General features: G+C 44.9%; 1 protein-coding gene across 1 annotated transcript; it reads right to left on the bottom strand.

The window, feature by feature from the left end:
- Positions 1 to 334: 334 nt before the first annotated feature.
- NPBWR1 (neuropeptides B and W receptor 1) lies at positions 335 to 1,330 on the bottom strand. Its single transcript, XM_027973465.1, has one exon. It carries the CDS (start codon positions 1,328 to 1,330, stop codon positions 335 to 337), a length of 996 nt encoding a protein of 331 aa, XP_027829266.1.
- Between the last annotated feature and the right edge of the window lie 21,424 nt (positions 1,331 to 22,754).

Below are 22,754 nucleotides of genomic sequence, written 5' to 3'. Positions count from 1 at the left end.
GGCTGGGGCGGGAGGCTAGAGGGGAATGGGAATAGGGTCTCAGCATCACGACCCCCTTCCTCCTCTCTTAGGGGTTGCCTCGGTGCCCTTTGGCATTAGGCAGCCGTCTGTGCGCTGTCAGCCACAGCCGTCCCCAAGCTCCGCGCGCTCCCGCAGCACCCCGAGGCCTCGGCAAATTCATATTGCGCGCGCAGCCACAGAGCTTCCGAGGCCGGAGGTCCCGGGACAGGCCCAAGAATTCGCATCTCTAGCAAGCTGGGAGAGGGGTTGCGGGGGTGGCGCGGGTCTGGAACCACCCTGAGAGACCCCGAACGCCGGCTCCTCGCTGTCGGGCTCAGGAGGCGGCGCGGCATGCCAGCAGCTGGCGGAGGCTCCGGCGGAAGCTGTCGTCCAGGAAGGCGTAGAGGAAAGGGTTGAGGCAGCTGTTGGCGTAGCTCAGGCTGGTGATGAAGTAGGACACGGCGATGACCAGCGGCGTCTGCGGGAGGTCGGTGGTGAGCGCCACCACGGTGCTCAGGTGGTAGGGCGTCCAGCAGAGGAGGCACACGGCCAGAATGGCCACTACCAGGACGGTCACCCGCTTCTTGGCGCGGTCCAGGGCCTTGGCGTGGCTATCGAGGCGAATGGCGCGCAGCCGGCACAGCAGCGAGGTGTAGAGGACGCAGATGGTGGACACTGGGATGGCGAAGCCGAGCACCAGCGTGTATAGGCGGCTCGCGCGCCACCACAAGGCCTCGGGCTGCGGGAAGACCAGCACGCACTGGCGCCGGCCCTGCTCCTCGTCGAGCCGCGCGAACACCGCGAAGGGCAGCACCACCAGCGTCGCGACCCCCCAGACGGCCAGGCTCACCGCGCGCGCGGCGCCGTACGTGCGGCCGGCCACCCGGCGCGACTCGGCGGTGGCCAGCACCACCAGGTAGCGGTCGGCGCTCATGACCGTGAGGAAATAGAGGCTGGAGAAGGTGTTGTACTGGTCGACGGCCACGACGAGCTTGCAAAGGAGTTCCCCGAAGGGCCAGCGCTGCAGCAGAAAGTCAGCGATGTTGACAGGCAGCACGAGCGTGAAGAGCTCGTCGGCCACGGCCAGGTTGAGGATGAACAGGTTGGTGACGGTCTTCCTGCGCGGCGCCCGCAGGAGCACGAACAGCACCGCCGAGTTGCCCGCCAGTCCCACCGCGCAGATCACCGCGTACACAACGGGCACGGCCACGGCCAGCGGCGGCGGCAGCGGCTGCGGCGGCCCGGACGCGTTGGGGCAGACGAGCGTGGGTGCCGGCGCGGGGCACGACGTGTTGGCGCGCTCCGGCCCCCAGTACGACGCGTTGTGCATCCTGGAGAGGACAGAGACTCAGTCTTCGCCGCCGCTGCCCCGCGGGGGCTCTGCGGTCCCGGGGACCCGACCCGCGCTCCGAGCTAGTCTCCGGCCTTCCAGGGGAGGCCCGTTCCCGCCGCCCTCTCCGAGCACCAGCGCCGCGGGGCTGCGAGGCGGAATGGACGGAGGGCACCCGCGCAGCTCTGCGGAGAAGAGCAGTTCCGAAGGGAGGGGGCGGCCGGCTCCCAACCTGCACCACGTGATCGCTCTCGGCCACCTGTTGAAATCTTCCTCTGACCCTTGATGTTGGCTACATCAAGGAAGTGCTAGAGAGAAGAGTCTTTACCTTTTATAGGAAAAACACAAACCCACTTCCCCTACCTGAGCTCCCACCCCGCCCCCGGAGGTCCGAGTCAGCCCAGAGAGTCCTGCAGAGGCCAGCTTGCGTCCCACGAGGTTCCGTGCGCCCCCGGGAACAGCGCGCCCAACGACAGCCGCTGGCTCACCCGGCGGATGCGGGGACCGGGTCTGCGTCTTCGCGAGCTGGCCGGAGAGGCAGCGGCAGCGCGGGCGGGCTGCGCGCCCCCTCCCTGTGTGAACCCCGAGGCGTCCGCCGGAGCCTCCGCGGGTCCCGCCTCGCGCCTGGCAGCCGTGGGCTGGTGCAACCCAGACTGCGTTCCCTGGAGATCAGACCGCCGCCCTAGCACCCAACCGCAAGCAGAATACGTCTCGAACCGAGAATCGCATTACCCGAAACTTAAGGAATCACTTTCTTCCTTCCAGGAGTGTGACCTCACTCTGTTTGAATTAATGAAAAACTCTTCTGTTATGACTTAAATGAAAGAAAAGCAAAGTTAGAGTCTGTTTTAAAAGGAGAGCAAGGCAGTCGAGGCTCCCATTCCAGTTTTTTTTCTTTTTTTTTACACTCTACCCCCAATTTATTGTTGTTTAGTCGCTAAATCGGGCGGACTCAGTGCGACCCCATAACTGTAGCCGCCAGGCTCCTCTGTCCATGGGATTCTCCAGGCAAGAATACTGGAGTGGGTTGCCATTCGCTCCTCCAGGTGATCTTCCCGACCCAAGGATGGAACCTGGGTCTCCAGCAATGGTAGGTGGATTCTTAACCACTGAGTCCTCTGGGAGGCCCCGTAAAATAAAAAAATATATTGAATGCTACAGAAAACGCTCACCACAGTTTTAGAAAGCTACATTTAAAGCAGTAAACAAAACATTTAAGAAACACAAAAACATTTAAACATTTTCTAAAAGTTTTTTTTTAAAATTCCTGTTTTCTTTCTCCACCATCCTTTGGGAGAGCCAGCAAATTCCAGCTCAGGAGTCTGTCCTGCGTCCCTGGGATAAGTCTCCCTTTCACAGGAGCAAGAGTCCGAATAACATGCATGTTTGGCCCTTTGTGATGCCTTGGTAAAGGAGAGGGCCTAAGACACTGAGGAGGAGGCTGGAAGCAGCCAGTGGAAGCAGCTTGGAAGGGGCAGAGATCCAAATGCTCCCCCTGACCCACTCAGTCCTCTTCCTACTAGAATCTGTATGATTTTGATTTCCCTGCAGTTTCATGCTTTGTGTGAAAAAAAATGACAAGAGAGTCAGGCTACATCCATGAGCAAAAATGTGACAAACACCACATGATGTTAAGTGAAAGAAAAAAATATAAAATATATAGCACAGATAGTGTGCATATAACACACACACACACATATACATATGCATCCCCGGATAGGGAAGATCCCCTGGAGAAGGAAATGGCAACCCTCTCCAGTATTCTTGCCTGGAGAATCCCATGGACAGAGGAGCCTGGCAGGCTGCAGGCCACGGGGTCACAAAGAGTCACACCTAACACATATGCATGTATCTGTCTATATGTATGTGTATATATAAATATATAACTGCTTCATTTGCAAGCATTTGAAGACTTTCTAGCTTTTAAATTACTGATGTCCAGCTTAGCTGCATGTGGACAGAGACCAAACTCAATATGATCTCAATTCATTGGCATTTGTTGAAACATTACCCTGATACTGAAACCAAGCAAAGACCTTACAAGGAAAACAACAAATTCATGAACAGAGATGAAAAAGACTCAACAAAATCTTGGCAAATTTAATCCAACATTGTGTCAAGAACATTGTACAACATGACCACATGGGATTTACCCCAGGTATACAAGCTTGTTTTCATTTAAAAATCCATTCATATAATCTATCACATCAACAGCCATTTGAAGAGAAATCACATATCATATGCATAGAAATGGCAAAGGCATTTGACCAAGTTCAACCTCCGTTTATGATAAAACTCTCAGCAGGAATAGCGAAGAACTTCATCACCTGGAGAAGGAACATTTACCCAAAATCCCTTCGGGTAACATCACATCTAATGAGAAGCTAATACACACTTTCCCCCTAGATTGGAACAAAGCAAAAGTGTTGCTTCTCACCACTCTTTTTCATATCGTAGTGGAAATCCTAGCTCATGCAGTAGGAAGTCTTTCTTTTTACTTGCCCCTTAACTGCCAACAGAACTCAGGGGAAGGTCCTTGCACACAAGGGCACTATCCCCAGAGATCTACAAAGAGCATGGGGTGGGGGGGGGGAGGGTGGGAGTTGGATGGGGCCAAGAGACCAGAGTCTGCTCTGTGTCCCATTATCCCCGCAAGCCTCACAAACATCTGTTCACCAAACACCTGCATGTCCATCTCCATGTGAACTGCCTCATCCTTGCTGAAGTACCCACCTGCCCCCCCCCAGATGCCATGGAACCCTCAACTTGTCCTGGGGCCTCATAGGACTGGGGCCCTGTGCATATGTAATTAAATCTGAGTTTCTCCTATCAGTCTGTCTCACAAGAGTTTACTTCCTGGACCAGCCATAAGAACCTAGAAGGAGTAGAGGGAAATGCTTTTCTTCTCAAATAGCACTCTAGTATCAGTTTGCTTTGGCAACTTATGAAGATAAGATAATAAACACAAATTGCTCCTAATGTGTCTTCATATTGGAACCCTGTGTGCCATAAGCATCATTAAGACTGAGAGATGGGCGATGAAGGTGCTGGCAGCTTCAAGACCGAGGGCAAAAGTGTATGTATAATGCTGCTTTGTTTACCCAGATGTTCCCCAGAAGACATTTCTAGTAATAAAATAAGTTGCAGCATTTTTCTGTGTTCATTTGTTTTTTTTGAAATAAAGCTTCTTGGAGCTGCTTGGTTATTACTGTTTCAAAATGAAATGCTTTGATGACGCTAAACAGATGACAGCACTTTCTGATTTTTGTGCAGTGTACTCCTGAGGGATTCACAGAAGGAAACAATGATCAAATCAAAGTGGTCGCCGAGTTTATTCATCAAGTTGTGGTGAGGGGTGGGTGGGGGAACAGACAAAGCATGAACTCTGTTATAAACTACGGACTTTGATCAAAGTAATTGATGGATACTAGTTCATTGATTGTAACAGATGTACCACACTGGTTCAAGATGTTAGTAAGAGGATAATTCCTCATCATTATACTGGAAGGCAGGTCAGTAGAACAGAAACTCACACAGCAGTAGAGTTGAAGTCGGAAATATGATACCTACAGGGACCAGGCACTTACTGGCCAACTCATGGCCGATTACATGTTATCCCAGGCTGCCGTGTTCACCCAGGAGAGGCTGGGTGCTTTTCTGACCAGGCTGACTCATCAGCACTTTATCCAATAGAACAAGTGCTCTAATATTTAGTTCAAATAGTGAATCTTAAAATTTTTATGTCTTCTTTCATCCAAGAGTTTATAATTGTTCCATTTAAAATCTTGCTGTGTCGTTTATTCACCTTCCTCTCTTCTCTCACTAATAGTGGCCCCAAGCACTCCTAATTTCTCAGTCAGCTCTTTCTGGTGGTAGTTGAATAATTTATTTCCTTTACTTCCTGATGGCCGGGGTCAAGTTCTCACAGAGTCTGCTGGAAGAAAATATCACCAAAATGTTACCTGAGATTTGTCTGCCTTAGGGTGTGGAAAATGCATCACATATACAACAGTCACCGAGGAATCCTAACGCAGAAGACAATGTGTAGAGCACCGAGAAACAGAAAAGAGTTCTGCAAGGTAATCATAAACCCGAAGTGGAAAATGGTAGAACAAGGAGGTGAATCCTGTTCTAACTGTTCTCAGAGTTCTGAGTATACTAACGTTAATCCAGAATGCCAATTCATACCGCAGTAGGCAGAATTCCATAGACTGGTTACCTGAGAACATTTCTTTATGTGGATGCTTCCCAAGAAATAAGCATGCTTCAGAACACACCTTAGAAAATGCACCAAAGAATAAAGTGCCATAATAAAGGTGAAGTAGTATTGAAGCAAAGTCTGGTGGGAGTCCATGAGAAGAATTGTTCTTCCCAGTAGGGAGAAAGCAGGGGAGGCTCCACTGAGGAGGATCTCTGAAGGATACAATGAGGATAAGATGATAGGGACAGTCCTGGTCAAAGAGCGTAAACAATAGAATGATACATGAAACCGCATAGTGTACCTTGAGGAGAGAATAATTTTGACATTCTATTCCAGGAAAACAGGAGAATGGTGCACCATTGACCAATGATGGGGAGAAAGAAACATAAACTTTGACCAGAATGACCTGGAAGATGAAGGAAGTGAAATGTGGGAGACAGAGGTAAGGGGCTATTTGGGATTTGTTAAATGTGCAACGAAGTTCTTGGGGTGGTTTTCAAGAGACAAATGAGCCTGGAGATTAGAACAGAGCCCTAAGGAGAAAATAAAGATTTGAGGGATCCTTTCCTATCCAACATCCAGAAATCTGGGACCAGAGAAAGTAGCCTATTAGAGATCAACACTTGATGATGTTAATCCCAATACCTCAGAAAGCAAATTACTTGATAAAGGTCTCAAAATCACATCCATCTTTACAGCAGCAGAGAATAAGAATTCTGATCCTTATAGATGTAATCCTGTTAAAGATGAAATGAACTTTTTTGTTCTTTGTTATGAGACCGTAACACACAGGACAGTCAAATGGTAGTCTCTCAGGGAATTACAGCAGAATTTCATCCTAACTCTGATATCTCAGCCATCTTTCATGTTGTTTGAAAGAAAACTGGTCTACCTTCTCTGGTGTGATGGATAACGGGAAATATCCACCTATATCAATTCCTGTGTGTGTGCTAAGTCGCTTCAGTCATGTCCAACTCTTTGTGATCCTATGGACTGTAGCCCACTAAGTTCCTCTGTCCATGGGGTTCTCCAGCATGAATACTGCAGTGGGTTGCCATGCCCTACTCCAGGGGATCTTCCTGACTCAAGGATCGAACCTGTGTCTCTTATGTCTCCTGCATTGGCAGGTGGGTTCTTTACTACTAGTGCCACCTGGGAAGCCCACATCAGTTCATTATAGTAGCTAATGGATTGGCTGAATGGTCAGTGAGGGATACGGAAAGGACAGGATTGGAAGACTAGTGACAAAGAAGCTTGGAGTGTCCATGTACCTCTGTGGACAGATCTCTCAAATGGGGTTTGTGTTAATTATGTGTTGTTATCTGTTATAGCAAATGACCCTCCAAAACTTGGTGAATTAAAATAACAACCCACTAATGACTTAGCTGGTTCCCTGCTTCACCATCTGCTGAGGATGCAGTCCAGGTGTCAGAGCTGCTGTCTCCTGGACAGGATCCACCTCCAGAAAAAGTGATTGTGGGCAAGAGTCAGCTTCTGGGTCTGGAAGCTTTAGTCCCTCCCATGGGCTGCTGGCCATGACCTGCCCCTCATCACATGACAGGTCGCCCTCACGGTCAGGGCAGGAGGAGCCAGACAGTCTCTTGTCACCTCAGTGGCATGTGACCACATTTCACTTCCTGGAAGCAACACCTGGAGTCCAGCCCATGCTCAATGGAGGGCATTGCACAGGGATATGAATGCCCGGAGGCAGGGACAGCGGGAAGCACTATTCAAGGCTGCCCACCCACCACACTCTCCTGTGAATGCTCATCCAAGGGCATCCATGGCCTAGGGGGCTCTCAGGACCCAGGGACACACTGAAGTGCTCTGTGGATTCAGTCAGCATCCTCCCCCAGCCCGCTGTACCTTTTCACAGACAAGAGAAAGGTATCCATGGTGATAAGAATGCTATTCGTGGCTTCGGCCAACACACACTTCTCTTCACCAAGGCTGACCTTGCTCTCTGCTGCCTCATCTGCCAACAGCAGAGAGAAATGCCTTAGACCCAAACAGGGGCCAATTCTCGGAGGAACAACCAGCTACCTGGTTGCAGGTTGGTCACTCTGGTTCTGTTCTATCATGAAGGACAAGAGATTCATCCTCACTGCATGTTGACTTTACATGTTAGTCTTTAGGGAGCAGATTTTTCATCGGAAGATGATTGAATGTAAGGATGTTCACATGGGCTGTGACAGGCACAGTGACCTTTGGGACTGCAGGGCTGACTCAAAGAGGCACACATAGGCTTCATCTCTGTGTTTTGACTGTCAGGCACACAGGAGGTGCTCAATAAGTGTTTAACAGATGAATCAATATATTCAAATTACTGTATTGAAGGATGCTACTGAGTTCATCATGAACCTTCTCCAGTGATACTGTCATTTCAAATATTTCAGAGAAGATGTTTCAATCTGAGCATTGTCTTCAGATTTTCAGTTACTGCTCAGGGTGGTGGAGGAAACTTTGCAAGCAAGGATGACCTCAGAGGAAACCAATTATGTGATGCCTGCATGGCACACACACAGAGGTGGTCCTGGCTGTTGTTCATTATCCATGTTTCTCTGTGGTTACACTCAGCCAGCCTTGTAACTTGCGAGGCTGCCTGTAAAGCTGACCATATTTGCAGCTTGACTGTCAGGTTGGCTGGCAGGCAATGCATGTATGCCTTATGTTTCTGTAACTTAAAGGTCACAAGACTATAATAAAAGACCAAAGGTTATTATCATTCATCTGCTTTCTTTTATGGCCCTACGTGAGAAACACAGGTAATGCTGATAATTTTGGAGGTTCTTATTAAGGTACCTAGAATATAATACTGAGACCTGGAAAAGATGTAAGATGGCATAATAACCCTGTATGTGTATGTTAATGTACTATTCAGGACTTAACATCTCTACACAACATGGGCTTTTCCCCTCTTTGCTGTGATTTGAAAGAGTTCTGCTGCCGTGTTCATGGGCAGGCTCCCCCAGATGACCTGTTCCTTCCCAGTGTTACACAGGCCTGAAGAATCAAAGACACACACCTTGGCTGACCCCAGAAGAGCTCTGGGCCCCACAGCGTGATACCCAAGACCACGCTGCACTAGAAGCTCTGAGAAACCAGCACCGTTTGCAAGGCTTCATCGGGAAAACATCTCCCAGCCGAGTTGTAGGTGCCTTGCATGCATGCGTGCTTAGTCACTTCAGTCATATCCGATTCTTTGCGACCACATGGACTGTCTCCTCTGTCCATGGGGATTCTCCAGGCAAGGATGTTGGAGTGGGTTGCCATGCTCTCCTCCAGGGGATCTTCTTGACCCAGGGATTGAACCCACATCTCTTATATCTCCTGGACTGGCAGACATGTTCTTTACCACTAGCACTACCTGGGAAGTCTGAAGATGCCTGAGGGAAACTGCATCTATGAATCCTGTAAAGTTCTACTTGTTTCAAGACTAGCTCTTGTGAAGGAACTGGTCAAGAAGTCTTACAGTTTTGATGATTGAAACCAAGATGGATGTCGCTTTCTGTGATAGCCCGAAGGAAAGTGGGAGTGTTTGGAAGGACAGTGGCAGAAAACTCGTTCTGGTAAGAAACTTAGGTTTACTGGAGGTGTGTGAAGTGCCCGGTTTACCTGTGTCATCTTGTCTAATTCTCAGCTCAATGCTGTTACTACCTGCCATCCTCTCAGTGAGAAGACTAGGCATAGAGAACACGGTTGAAGGTCACAAAGTGGTAGGCAGATGCTGGAGTGTTTAGAATCAGACCAGCAATTGCTCCTAATTACTCCCCCAGACTGCACTTCTTTGATTATTGCTATAGAAGCCCAAGAAAAGAAATAAGATATCCAGGACCCCTTATAAATAAGTAACACAATTCTGAGTATTAAAAAAATTAAAGGTCATGCAAGCAAGCCTTGAAATTACATCCAGTTAAGCTGTCTGATTTGCCTAATATTTTTCTAAGCTGCAGACACTTTTGTTTGCCAGAGAACACTTTACTTAAATTTTCAGTTCTTAATAGCACTCAAGGACGTCCCTGGTGGTTCATTGAATAAGAATCCACCTGCCAGTGTAGGTGACTCCTGTTCGATCCCTGGTCCGGAAAGATTCCACATGCTGTGGAGCAACTTAGCCCGTGTGCCACAACTTCTGAAGCCTGAGTACCTACAGCCAGCGTTCCACAACAAGGGAAGCCGCAGCAAGGAGAAGCCCAAGCACTGCAACCAGAGAAAGCCCGAGCAAAGCAGTGAAGACCTAGTGCAGCAAAAATAAAATAAATAAGTATATAAATTATTTTTAAAAATAATTTATAACTCAATAATTCTCAATAGTATGTTAGTGATGTGCAACCATCATGTAACCGGGTTACTTCAGGTCAGTTTGTGATAAACCAAGAGGGTGACGTCATAGCAGCCCCGGGGACCCTTTGTGTCCTCTCTTCTCCCTGCTCAGCTGTTTCCTTTTCTCTTATGAGTCCAGAGACAACCGTTAATAAGGTGCAGGTATAATAAGGCAGCCTCTCTAAAATATCACATTTTTCAACTCTCTGATGAAGCTTAATTTTCTGAAGATTTTTTCTTTTGTAAATGCATTCAGTCTATAGTCCCTGGGGTTGCAAAGAGTCAGATATGACTGAATGACTAACACTTTAATTTTTCACTCTTTCCACTCACTTAATTTAGGTAGAATATGTACTTTTGTATTACATATAATGACTCCTTCATGTAATAGTTCAGTTCAGTTCAGTGGCTCAGTCGTGTCCAACTCTTTGCGACCTCATGAACCACAGCACGCCAGGCCTCCCTGTCCATCACCAACTCCCAGAGTCTACCCAAACCCATGTTCATTGAGTTGGTGATGCCATCCAACTATCTCATCCTTTGTTGTCCCCTTCTCCTCCTGCCCTCAATCTTGCCCAGCATCAGGGTCTTTTCAAATGAGTCAGCTCTTGGCATCAGGTGGCCAAAGTATTGGAGTTTCAGCTTCAACATCAGTCCTACCAATGAACACCCAGGACTGATCTCCTTTAGGATGGAGATCTTGTAATAAGTAGATATTAAAGGAGTGCCAGACATTCTGATATGGGTCAGTTATAATCAACATAATGTGAAATAATTTTTTACATTTATATTTTATGATCTTCCTAGCAAAGGTTCTAAATAATTAAAGTTTATTTCCAATTAAAATGAACTTAAAATATAAATTCTGGTACATGAATTTGTAACGAGACCATAATTCTAAAGAAATAGAATGTCACCATTATAATTAGTCTATTCTTTTAACTTGAAGCCCTTTAAAAATAAGAAATGGAGCTGTCTACACCTCAAGTTTGATCAGCACATACCCCACATAATCCCACTGAGGGACTTTTGTTGAGATGCACTTTTGAGCAGGTTCCAGGCCCAGCAGTAATCAAAAGGCACAATAAGCTTGAGAAGTTGCATGAGGAGTCTTAACAGGAGGACCAAGAAACCTGTAGGTAACACTTGGGAAAATAGGCAAGAAATAAGAAATAATGCATCCTGCAACTGGCCTCAGTGTAGGAAGAGGGTCTCTGAAGTGCTGAACCCTTGAATTCTCCAAGTTGTAAGGAATGACTCAGGGTGCAGGTCCCCCTTTAAGTTGGGCACAAGAGGCAAGGGGGTGAAAGAGAAGGAGAGCAATGAGTTAAACCAGCCAGGTGCCAGCTCTCTAGAACCGAGGGTGTGGTCACCAGCAAACAGGACTGACTGGAAAGTGAAAGTTGCTCACTCATGTCCGAGTCTTTGCGACCCCATGAACTGTAGTCCATGGCATTCTCCAGGCCAGAATACTGGAGTGGGTAGCCGTTCCTTCTCCTGGGGTGTCTCCCTAACCTAAGGATCGAACCCAGGCCTCCCACATTGTGGGTGAATTCTTTACCAGTTGAGCCACAAGAGAAGCCCAAGAATACTGGAGTGGGTAGCCTATCCCTTCCCCAGCAGATCTTCCCAACCCAGGAATCAAACTGGGGTCTCCTGCATTGCAGGTAGATTCTTCACCAACTGAGCTATCAGATAGAAACAAAGTCTCCGAGGATTCAAAGAAGGCTGCCCTGCTGGGACCTGCAGGTGGGGCTCATTGAGAAGCAGACTGCATTTGCAGAGCCCCTGGAGCCCCCACTGGGGGCAGGGAAGGGAGGAAAACGGGACACACAGAGAAGTCGAGCTCTGAGATGGCCTCAGGGGTGGCCAGCCCAAGGGGGCTCTGAAGCTGGTGTGATGTGGTCAAGTTGTTCCCACCTGGGACAGGGGTGGAGGGCTTTGTACTCCTGCATAGACTGTCTGGATGTGGCTACCCCAGGAAGGGGCATAACTGTGGCAAGTCAGCTCCCTGCCACTAATGCATGCTGAGGCCAACTGTCCACAGCACTACAGGTTACCAGGAAAATAAGTCCTTCCATTCTAAACAGAGGTCTGGGCAGTGCCCACTTTACCAAGAAACCAGTCTGAACCACAAGAACCTGTGACTGGTTTAGCCATAAAATGACACTTGAATCCCAATCAACGTGGTAGGTCATAAGCTTGAATCCATAGGGAGGAGAAATTCTGACATGCAGTAGATGTACTTTCCTCTGCTGTTTCTACTAAGTACAACTAAAACCCTGGACACAACGTACGAGACAAATATAAGAGATCTCAGCGACTTCCCTGGTGGTCCAGTGGATAAGAATCCGTCTGCCAGTGCAGGGAACACAGGTTTGACACGAGGTTCAGGAAGATTCCACATGCCAAGGGGCAACTAAGCCCATGCACCACAACTGCTGAAGCTAGAGTGCCGAGACCCCACGTTCCACAGCAAGAGAAGCCGCCGCAGTGGGAAGTCTGCCTGCTGCAACTAGGGAGTAACCCCTGCTCACCACAACTAAAGGAAAGCAACAAAGACCCAACGCAGCCAGAAATAAAGAAAAGAAAACTCAAAGGCATAGAGAGCAAGCAGGCCAGCCAGGGACCCTGCTGCCTGAGTGACATGGGGAAGTTCCTCAGCTTTTCGTCTTGCCTCTCAGCCTGGACGTGGAGCCAAAGGAGCGGGCAACCTGGAAACACCAGCAGGTGCAGATCCAAACAGTCTTCCCACCGCCAAAAGAATCTGTGCTCTCTAGCCAAAGGACAAGGAAAACCATAAGCTGTAGGGACAGTAGTTTGTAGACAATGGCCACAATACTGCAGCCAAATGCCACAGAAAACACTGCGTCCCACCATACACACACCAGCAAAGAAAAGTGAGGACCCCAGCCACCCCCCAGCACCAGCCTATGACGGTCACCCCAAATCTCCACAGTGGAAGGCAGAACCAGGGACTTTTGTGACCACATACAGTGAGGAGAGCCCACACAGTGTCACCAGACCCCGCAGGGGAGACGGCTTTCACTTCCACCCACCAGGAACCAGGAGACCAAAAGCCCTGGAGAGTCAGCATGGACTCCACCTCCACTGGCAGTGTCATGGGCTTGTGCCCCTTCTTTTGCCAGAGAAGTGCCAGGAAAAAAAAAAAAAACAGTTTAATTAAGATGCAAAGTTTCATAATAGAAGGCGAAAATGTCCAGCTTTGAATAGAAAATTACCTGTCACACCAAGAACAAGACCTGGGCTGAAAGAATGAAAAACAATAAATGAAGCCAGCAGCACAATGACAGCAATGTTAGAATTATCTTGCAAAGATACAAACGGCGGTGATAAAAATAGTTCCGTGAGCAATCACAAAACACTTGAATTAAGTGATAAACAGAAAGGCTTGGCAAAGAAAAGCAACCCAATGGAAATTTTGGAACTGAAATAAATACAATCATGGAAATTAAAAGCTTAGGGGACGGACCCAGAGTCTATTATACAGAGTGAAGTAAGTCAGAAAGAGAACGATAAATATCATATACTAATGCATATATAAGGAATTTAGAATGATGGTATTGAAGAATTTATTTGCAGGGCAGCAGTAGAGAAACAGACATAGAGAATAGACTATGGACACAGGGAGAGGGGAGGAGAGGGTAAGACAAATGGAGAGAGTAACTTGGAACTTATATTACCATATGTAAAATAGATAGCCAAAGGGAATTTGCTGTATGTCTCAGGAAACTCAAACAGGGGCTCTTTATCAACCTGGAGGGGTAGGATGCAGAGGGAGATGAGGGGGAGGTTCAAGAGGGAGGGGACATATGTATACCTATTGCTCGTTCATGCTGAGGTTTGACAAAAACAACAAAATTCTGTAAAATAATTATTCTTCAATTAAAAAATGAATGAATTCTTTTTAAAAAAGAAAATCTGCTTAACTGACACCATTCAACTTTGGGATAATTTTATTGTTTTCAATAGCCAAAAAACTGCCTCACTAACTTTTTACTTCTATATTTAACTTGAATATAAAAATAGGGGAATAAAAAAAGGGAATAAAAAAAGCTCTTTGGATGGGCTTAACAACAGGCAGGAGGGGACAAAGAATCGATACATGGAAAAAGGGAAAAATAGGAAATTTCTAATCTGAACAAAAGAGAGAAAATAGGTTTTAAAATAAACAAACAGGGCTTCCCTGGTGGCTCAGTGGTAAAGAATCCACCTGGCAATGCAGGAGATGGAGGTTCTACCCCTGATTCAGGAAGATCCCACATGCCCCAGAGCAACTAAGCCAGTGCGCCACAACTACTGAGCGTGTGCTCTAGAGTCGCAACTACTGAAGCCCAGGCACCCTGGAGCCCGTGCTCTGCAACAAGGAAGCCACCAGGATGAGGAGCCCATGTCACTGCTCGCCGCCACACAGGAATGAAGACCCAGCACAGTCAAAATAAGTAAACAAAATGTAAAATAAATAAACAAACTGAGGAAGGGATGAATCAGAAGCTTGGGATGAACACACATGCACACTACTACACATAAGGTAGATAACCAACAAGGACCTACTGTATAGCCCAGAGAACGCTACTAAATATTCTGAGATAACTTATATGAGAAAATAATCTAAAAAAGAATATATATATACATGTGGAACTGAATCGCTTTGCTGTATACCTGAAACTAACACAACATTGTATAACAACTACACTCCAATAAAATAAAATAAATAAAGAGGGACTTCCCTGGTGGTTCAGTGGTTTAAGACTCTGAGATTTCACTGCTGAGGGCAGGGGTTTGATCCTTGGTTGGAGAGCTAAGATCCAATATGCTGCTTAGTGAGGAAAATAAATAAATAAACAGAGCCTCGGGGCCCTTCTCCCTGTGGGATAAGAACTAGGGGTTATCAATGGGGAAAAGTGTGGTGTTAGGAGCAAGATAGGAGAAGGGGATTAAGAGGCACAAACTACTAGGGATAAAATGAATAAACCCCAAGGGTGTGTTGTACAACACAGGGGATACAGCCAATATTTTACAATAACTTTAAATGGAGTATAATCTCTCAAAAGATCAAAGCAGTGTGTTGTTCTTAAAACTATAATATTGTGAATCAACTATACTTCAGTTTTAAAAAGAAATATATTAAAATTCATATGTCAAGTTTCAACAAAGTCTCTCTCTCCAGAGGCTCTTGGTGCCATGTCTGTCTTCAGACTGTTGGGTCTGTGGGCTCACCTTTCCTATAATTGCTGGCATTTCTCTGAAGGTTACAAAGGAGAAAAGTTCTTGCAAAGTTAATGAGTCTGTCTTCTGGGGCTCCGAAAGGAAATCGAGATTGTCCATATCTTAATGATGGTCTGGCTGCCCTGTACAAGGACATTAAAAACCATATGCTTCCCTCATCTGACAGGTTTTGACTGGCTACCTGCTGCCTAGGAGCTCTGAGGCAGGCAGGGAGCCTGTATCAAGCAGAACCTTCATCTCTGATCCATCAAATTACTACATTCAAGCTCATACCTTGACATTTACCTTAAAGATGTCAAACACATCACACCACATCACCCTGTTGCTTATTTGATCAAAACCTGCTCTAACAGGCTTATTTTAATGGGCACATATTGGCCTTGGCATCCAGCACTTCACTGCTTCCAATGACTCATAAATGAAGAAAAGACAGAGAACATCTGACTTCTCTAACATTTAATTCGAGCCAGCGACCATTTACGCAGCACACACTGTTGTAGCCTCCAGTCTGGGTAGGTCTTTCTCCAACTCTGCCATACCTGTCACCATCTGCCCTCATCAAAGTGCTCCTTTTCTCTCCTCTTAACTTAATGAAACCACCATGTAAATGATCATCGTTTTAGACTCACAGACGTAGAGAACAGATGTGTGGTTGCCAAGGTAAAGGATGGAGAGGGACGTATCGGGAGTTTGGGACTAGCAGATGCAAACCGTTATATAAAGAATGGATAAACAAGGACCTATTGTATAGCATGGAGAACTTTGCTCAATATTCTGTAATAACCTAAACAGGGAAAGAACTTGAAAAAGAATAGATACATGTCTACGTATGACTGAATCACTTTGCTGTACACCTGAAACTAATACAACATTCTTAATCAATTATATTTCCATATAAGGTAAAAGAATGAATAGGGTCTTCCTTGGTGGCCCAGTGGTTAAGGCGCCATGCTTCCAGTGCAGAGGACTTCCATCCCTTGATCAGGGAACTAAGACCCCACATGCCTTGCAGAGTGGCCCCCGGAAAAAATGGATAAACAAGAAGGTCCTATAGTATAGCACAATATATTTAAAATTGTGTATTGAATACACATATATTCAATATGTATATTGAATATACATATATCAATGTATATTCACTATTCTGTAATAAAGCATAATGGAAAAAATTTGAATACGAATACATATATATGTGTAACTGAGTCACTTTACTGTCCAGCAGAAATTAGCATAACTTTGTAAATCAACTATACTTCAATGAAGTAATTTTAAAAAGTGATCATTGTTTATTTCAGTCCCCCCTCCCCATCTATATCTAATCAATTATCAAAACATGCTGATTTTCTCAAATTTCCTGCCTTCTCTCCAACTGCCTGCCCATTCTCGGGCTGGGTCTGTTGTAATGGCTTTCTGCTCCTTCTTGCTGCTGTTAGACTTGCCCTGCTAGACTCTGGCCTTGGTGTAAATGCCAGGTCAGCAGTACGACTCCACCTCTGCCCCGGCTTCTGCCCTCACTCCATTGTCCTCAGCCATCCTTCCTCCATGCCAGCCAGCTTCCTGGCAGGTATCACCCCCTTGACCAGAACCATGTAATTTTATGGCTTCCCACCTATAAAATGAACCACATAAAAGCTTGCAGTTTTCCTTACAACCCATGTGCTTTTTGCCTCATGGATTCATTCATGTAAGAAATATTTAGTAAACTACCTGCTCTCTGCAAGGCTGGAAGTGTCATGGTGAACTGAATGTCTACACAAGGTGATAGTCTAAGGGACTCTTCTGGAAATCCAAACTCCTCACCCCAAACCCAGATGAGTCTTACTGGGAGAGACTTCTGACCAACCAGACTCCCACCCGCATTCTGTTTCACACCAGTCTCCTCCCCCAATTGTGCTTCCTACTGTGTTCATGAATATAAGAGCAAATAGATCTGCTCTCCAAGATCTTATAGTCCTTGAGAGAAGATGAGAACCATATGCATGTCCCCCTAGAAGTGCAGAGAGCAGTCAGAGAAACAGCATCACTGTACTAGGTAACAGGGAGTTTCCTCCAAGAGGCAAGCCCTGGGCACCTGGTGAGAAGCATCTCCTGGTGCCTGGAGATGAGAGGAGTAGGTAGCAGCCCACAAATCTGAAGACATCACAGAATGACAGGGGGTGCAGAGGTTTTCATGGGGAGGGAGCATTAAGATGGGTAGAATTTGCAGAAAGGACAGTGAGGAAAGGGCATGCATTGTAGACCCGAGCTGTCCCTGGCAGTGGGAGACCAGGCTGGAGTTGCTTCAAGGATTAATTTCCCTGGAAGGAGAAAGGACAGCCAGAGGATTGATGTCTTAATAAACAAGTGACCAATGTTTTAGGAGAAGGTATAATCTCAGATTGGCTAAATTTTTTTGATTCAGTTTTTATTTAACTTTTCTGAGTTGTCAGCGGATAGTCACCATTAATTTAGAGTGCTGTCTGTATCCAGGCAACAGCTTGGGATGTCAACTAACTGTGCATCATTCAACAATCTACTCATTCTATCTGAGGTTCCAAACACATATTTCTTTCTCCTCTCTGTGTGCTAAGCATGAATTTAATGCACAATTATTGATGGATTTATTTTAGTTCTGATATAAATAGATAATATGCCTTCTGAGTCATGTAGTTGCATCCTTTTGCTTTTTGTCTTTAAATTTGATTTGTTTGAGGACTTTCCTGGTGGCCCAGTGATTCAGAATCTGCCTACCAATGCAGGGGATATGGTTTGATCCCTGGTCTGGGACAATCCCACATGCTGAGGGGCAACTAAGCTGGTTCATCACAACTATTGAGCCTGTGGGCTCTAGAGCCCATACTCCAAGACAAGAGGAGCCACCACAATGAGAAATGCTCCCATCATAATTAGAGAAAGCCCATATACAGCCATAAAGACTCAGTACAGCCATAAATAAATTTATAGTAAGTAAATAATTTTCTTCCTTGTTAAGAATGAGCAATATTTCATTGTATAGATGGACCACATTTTAAAATAAATTTGATTTGCTTGAAAGTTAAAAGAATTTCTTATAAAATTATTAAAAATACTCATAAAATATCCCATGTATATGTTAGTTAATTATGCCTTATGGCCTGCTTACATCCAAATCAGAGATGGTGTTATATGTACTTTTCTTTCCAACATTTCCAAGGACTTCAGTTTGTGAGGCCATGAAGTAACTGTTGGGATTGCTACAAAGCAAATATTGGTTTGGGTCACATCCAACTCTATAAGATAAGAAGACACATTCTTTTAAAATATCCATCAAACATCTACAAACATGAGACGACGCCCTGAGCCATAGGACAGATCTCAATATATTTAAAATAATTGAAACCATACAATTTATTCTCTGACTACAACCGAATCAATGAGATGGATAACAGGAAACTCCAAATATGTGGCAAGTGTGTGTATGCTCAGTTGCTCAGTTGTGTCTGACTCTTGCGACCCCATGGACTATAGCCCACCAGGCTCCTCTGTCCATGGGATTTCCCAGGCAAGAACACTGAAGTGTGTTGCCATGCCCTCCTCCATGGGATCTTCCTGACCCAGAGATCGAACCCAAGTATCCTACATCTCCTGAACTGACAAGTGGATTCTTAACCGCTAGTGCCACCTGGGAAGCCTGTGGAAAATAAACAGTGAATTTCTAAACAATTTGTGGGTCAAAGGGGACATCTAAGTGAATTTAAAAATACATTAAATTGAGTGAAAATGAAAACACTATATTCTAATTCATAAGACACACCTAAATTCACGCAGAGAGAAATAGCACACAATGCTTACATTAGAGGGAAAGTCTCAAATTGAGCATCTAAGATTCCACCTCTAGAACCTAGAAAAAGAGGGATAAAGTAAGCATAAAGAGTGCTTAAGGAAGTAAGTAATAAAAAGAAACTGGTGAAACTGAAAGCAGAAAAAGAGAAACTTAATGAAAAAAAAAACCAGCTGGTTCATTAAAAAATCAATAAAAACCTCTAGCGGGACTGACAAAATAAAAAGAGAAAAGACACAAACAACTTTCAAGAATGAAGCAGGAGACATTAGTACAGACTCTTAAGACACAGAGAGGGTAATAAGGAAATACTGAAAACAGCTCTACAGACAGATAGATAGACCGTTAACAACTTAGATGAAACTTCCTCAAAAAATCACAGCTCACTCAATATGGAAAAATAATTTGAATATAGCCTAGAATGATTAAGGAAATTTAAATCTTACTTTAAAAACTCTAAAAAGATCTTTTGAAAAGATACATGTACCATAATAGTACATTGCAGCACTCTTCACAATAGCCAAGACAGGGAAACAACCTAAGTGTCCATCAACAGAGGAATGGATAAAGATGTGGTACATATACACAGTGGAATACGTCTCAGTCATAAAAAGGAACAAAATAATGCCATGCGAAGCAACATGGATGGACCTAGAGCTTGTCTTATTGAGTGAAGTAAGTCAGAGAAAGAGAAATAGCATATGATATATGCAGAATTTTTAAAAAATAGTACAATTGAACTTTTACAAAACAATAGAGTAGAAAACAAACTTACGGTTACCAAGGGAAAAGCGGAGGTGAGCGAGAAACTGGGAGATTGGGACTGACATATACACACTACTATATATGAAACACATAATAAGGAACTACTGTATAGCACAGGGAACTCTACTCAAAACTCTGTAATGGCCTAGATGGGAAAGAGTCTACTTTAGCCCAAGCATCTAGAAAAAACCTACAGTTAGCATTTCACTTAAAAAAACTGAACACTCATGGGCAAAAGAAAATGAACCTTTACTTAAACTTCACTTCCTACCAAAAATTAACTCAAAGTGGATCACTGATTTTTTATTTTTTATTATTTTTTTTAATTTTTATTTTTACTTTATTTTACTTTACAATACTGTATTGGTTTTGCCATACATTGACATGAATCCACCACAGGAGTACATGAGTTCCCAAACATGAACCCCCCTCCCACCTCCCACCCCATATCATCTCTCTGGATCATCCCCGTGCACCAGCCCCAAGCATCCTGTATCCTGCATCGAACATAGCCTGGCAATTCGTTTCTTACATGATAGTATGCAGGTTTCAATGCCATTCTCCCAAATCATTCCACCCTCTCCCTCTCCCTCAGAGTCCAAAAGTCCACTCTACACATCTGTGTCTCTTTTGCTGTCTCGCATACAGGGTCATCATTACCATCTTTCTAAAGTCCATATATATGTGTTAGTATACTGTATTGGTGTTTTTCTTTCTGGCTTACTTCACTCTGTATAATCGGCTCCAGTTTCATCCATCTCATTAGAACTGATTCAAATGTATTCTTCTTAATGGCTGAGTAATACTCCATTGTGGATCACTGATTTTTTAAAGTAAAGTATAACACTATAAACCTTTTAGGAAAAAAAGTAGGAGGACATCTTGGGATATAGTGGCAAAAAGAGTTTTAAGACACCAAAAGCACCATACTTAAAAAGGAAAACCAATAAATTGGACTTCATAAAAATCAAAATTTTTGCTCCATCAGGAGAATGAAAGGAATGAATGAAAGCTGCTACAGATGGGGAGAAAATATTTGTATACTACGTATTTAACAAAGGACAAGTACCTAAAATATATAAAGCCTTCTCAAAACTCAACAGCAAAATAAACAACCGAGTTAGAAAATGACTGAGGGATTTCCCCAGTGGTCCAGTAGTTAAGACTCTGATCTTCCAATGTAAGGAACACAGGTTCGCTCCCTGGTTGGGGAACTAAGATCTTGCATGCCACAAGGTGCAGCCAAAAAATAAAGAAAATAAAATTAGAATAATTTATTTTTAAATGGTTGAAAGACATGAAGAAACACTTCACTGAAAAGAATACACAGATGGCAAATAATCACATGGAAATGTGTTCACCATCATTAGCCATTAGGAAATGCAAATTAAAACCACATTGAGATATCTCTACGCACCACACAGAATGGCTTATATAAATAATAATGACAACACCAAATGCTGATGTGGATGTGGGGAAACTGGATCATTCATACATTGCTGGGGGACAGGGATGATGTAAAATTGTACAGCTACTCTGAAACACAGTTTGGAAGTTTAAAAACAAAACATTCCACAATCATAGAGTCCAGCAATTACATTTCTGAGTATTTACCCCAGAGAAACAGAAACTCACGCTCGAACCAAAGCTGTACACAGGTATTTGTGGCAGCTAGATTTGCAGAAGCCCAAACCTGGAAATTATCTGGATGTCCGTCAGTGGGTGAGGCAGTGGTACACCTCTACAATGGAAATCCTGTGTGTATTCAAAGTCGCTCAGTTGTGTCCAACTCTTTGCGACTCTATGGACTACAGCCAGCAAGGCTCGTTGTTCATGGGATTCTTCAGGCAAGAATACTGGAGTGGTTGGCATTCCTTTCTCCAGGGGACCTTCCCAACCCAGATCTCCTGTGTCCCCTGCATTGGCAGGTGGATTCTTTGCCATTGAGCCACCCGGGAAGCCTAAAGGAAATCCTATTGTTGCTGTTCAGTCTCTCAGTCGTGTCCGACTGTCTGTGACCCCATGGACTGCAGCATACCGGGCCTCCCTGACCCTTACTGTCTCCTGGAGTTTGTCCAGGTTCACATCCATCAAATCAGTGATTCCACCCAACCATCTCATCCTCTGCCACCCTCTTCTCCTTTTGCCTTCAATCTTTCCCAGCATCAGGCTCTTTTCCAATGAGAACACTAGATCACTCCATTAACAGGGCAAAGAACATGGTCAAATAACCATAACTCCAATTTTGCACCTTCAGAAGAAATCAGTGATCACTTTTCCCCAGTTCTCACAAGGAACCCCTGCTGGTGCTGAGTACAATTCAGAGAAAAAAGAAGGCTAGGCCTGTTCCTGCATGTCTGCCTGCACACACCTGAATACCCAGCACAGACAGAAACTTGGGAGAAGAGGGCATCTTTCCTCAACAACTCTTAGGAAACATGTGTTCCAGGTCACAGGTGAGCAGACGAGATTATGGCTATGTTCATGAATCCTGCCCTCTCAATACCACTGAGCTCCTGGTGGCACTGTGGTCATAACTGTGAACTTTAGGAACCTGAGAATTACATGCACTGGAAATGCCAACGTGTGGAGAACTGGAAATAGGAACTTAAAAGTCTAAACAAGGTTAGCTTGTATTTTATCTTTGTGGACTGATTTTTAAAGATATGGAGGAAAATGTGCTGAGAGGTGGTGGCAGCATAAATGAGAGGGACTGAAGACAAAGCTGGAAGGATGAACTGATGTGAGAGGAGAGAGTAAGAATCAGAGAGAAGAGGAGGGCGGGTGGACTGGAGACAACAAGAAAAAGAAACACAGTCAACCACACAGAAGGTCAAATGGAGTAAAGGCTCAGGCATCAACATGATGTATCCTCTCTGAAGCATTATGTTTATTTGTACACAAGAAAGCAATCTAGGCTTACGGGACTTTTCAAGCTATTGGGTTTTGGTTTAATCCTGGCCAGGTGTCTCTTCCTGATACCATTTGGATTCTGACCAAACTACTTAGCTTCATTCTAATTTAAAGCTTGTTGCTAGGTAACTATATCCAAGGTTCTTTCTGAGCCCTAGATCAAGATATCTGTA

Source organism: Ovis aries, chromosome 9 (assembly GCF_016772045.2).
Source record: "Ovis aries strain OAR_USU_Benz2616 breed Rambouillet chromosome 9, ARS-UI_Ramb_v3.0, whole genome shotgun sequence".
Classification (NCBI taxonomy): domain Eukaryota; kingdom Metazoa; phylum Chordata; class Mammalia; order Artiodactyla; family Bovidae; genus Ovis; species Ovis aries.
This window is presented reverse-complemented; position numbering and strand designations above follow the sequence as displayed.

Excerpts from the sequence above, each read along its gene's own strand:
- NPBWR1 (XM_027973465.1), bottom strand. The coding sequence starts at position 1,330 with ATGCACAACGCGTCGTACTGGGGGCCGGAGCGCGCCAACACGTCGTGC.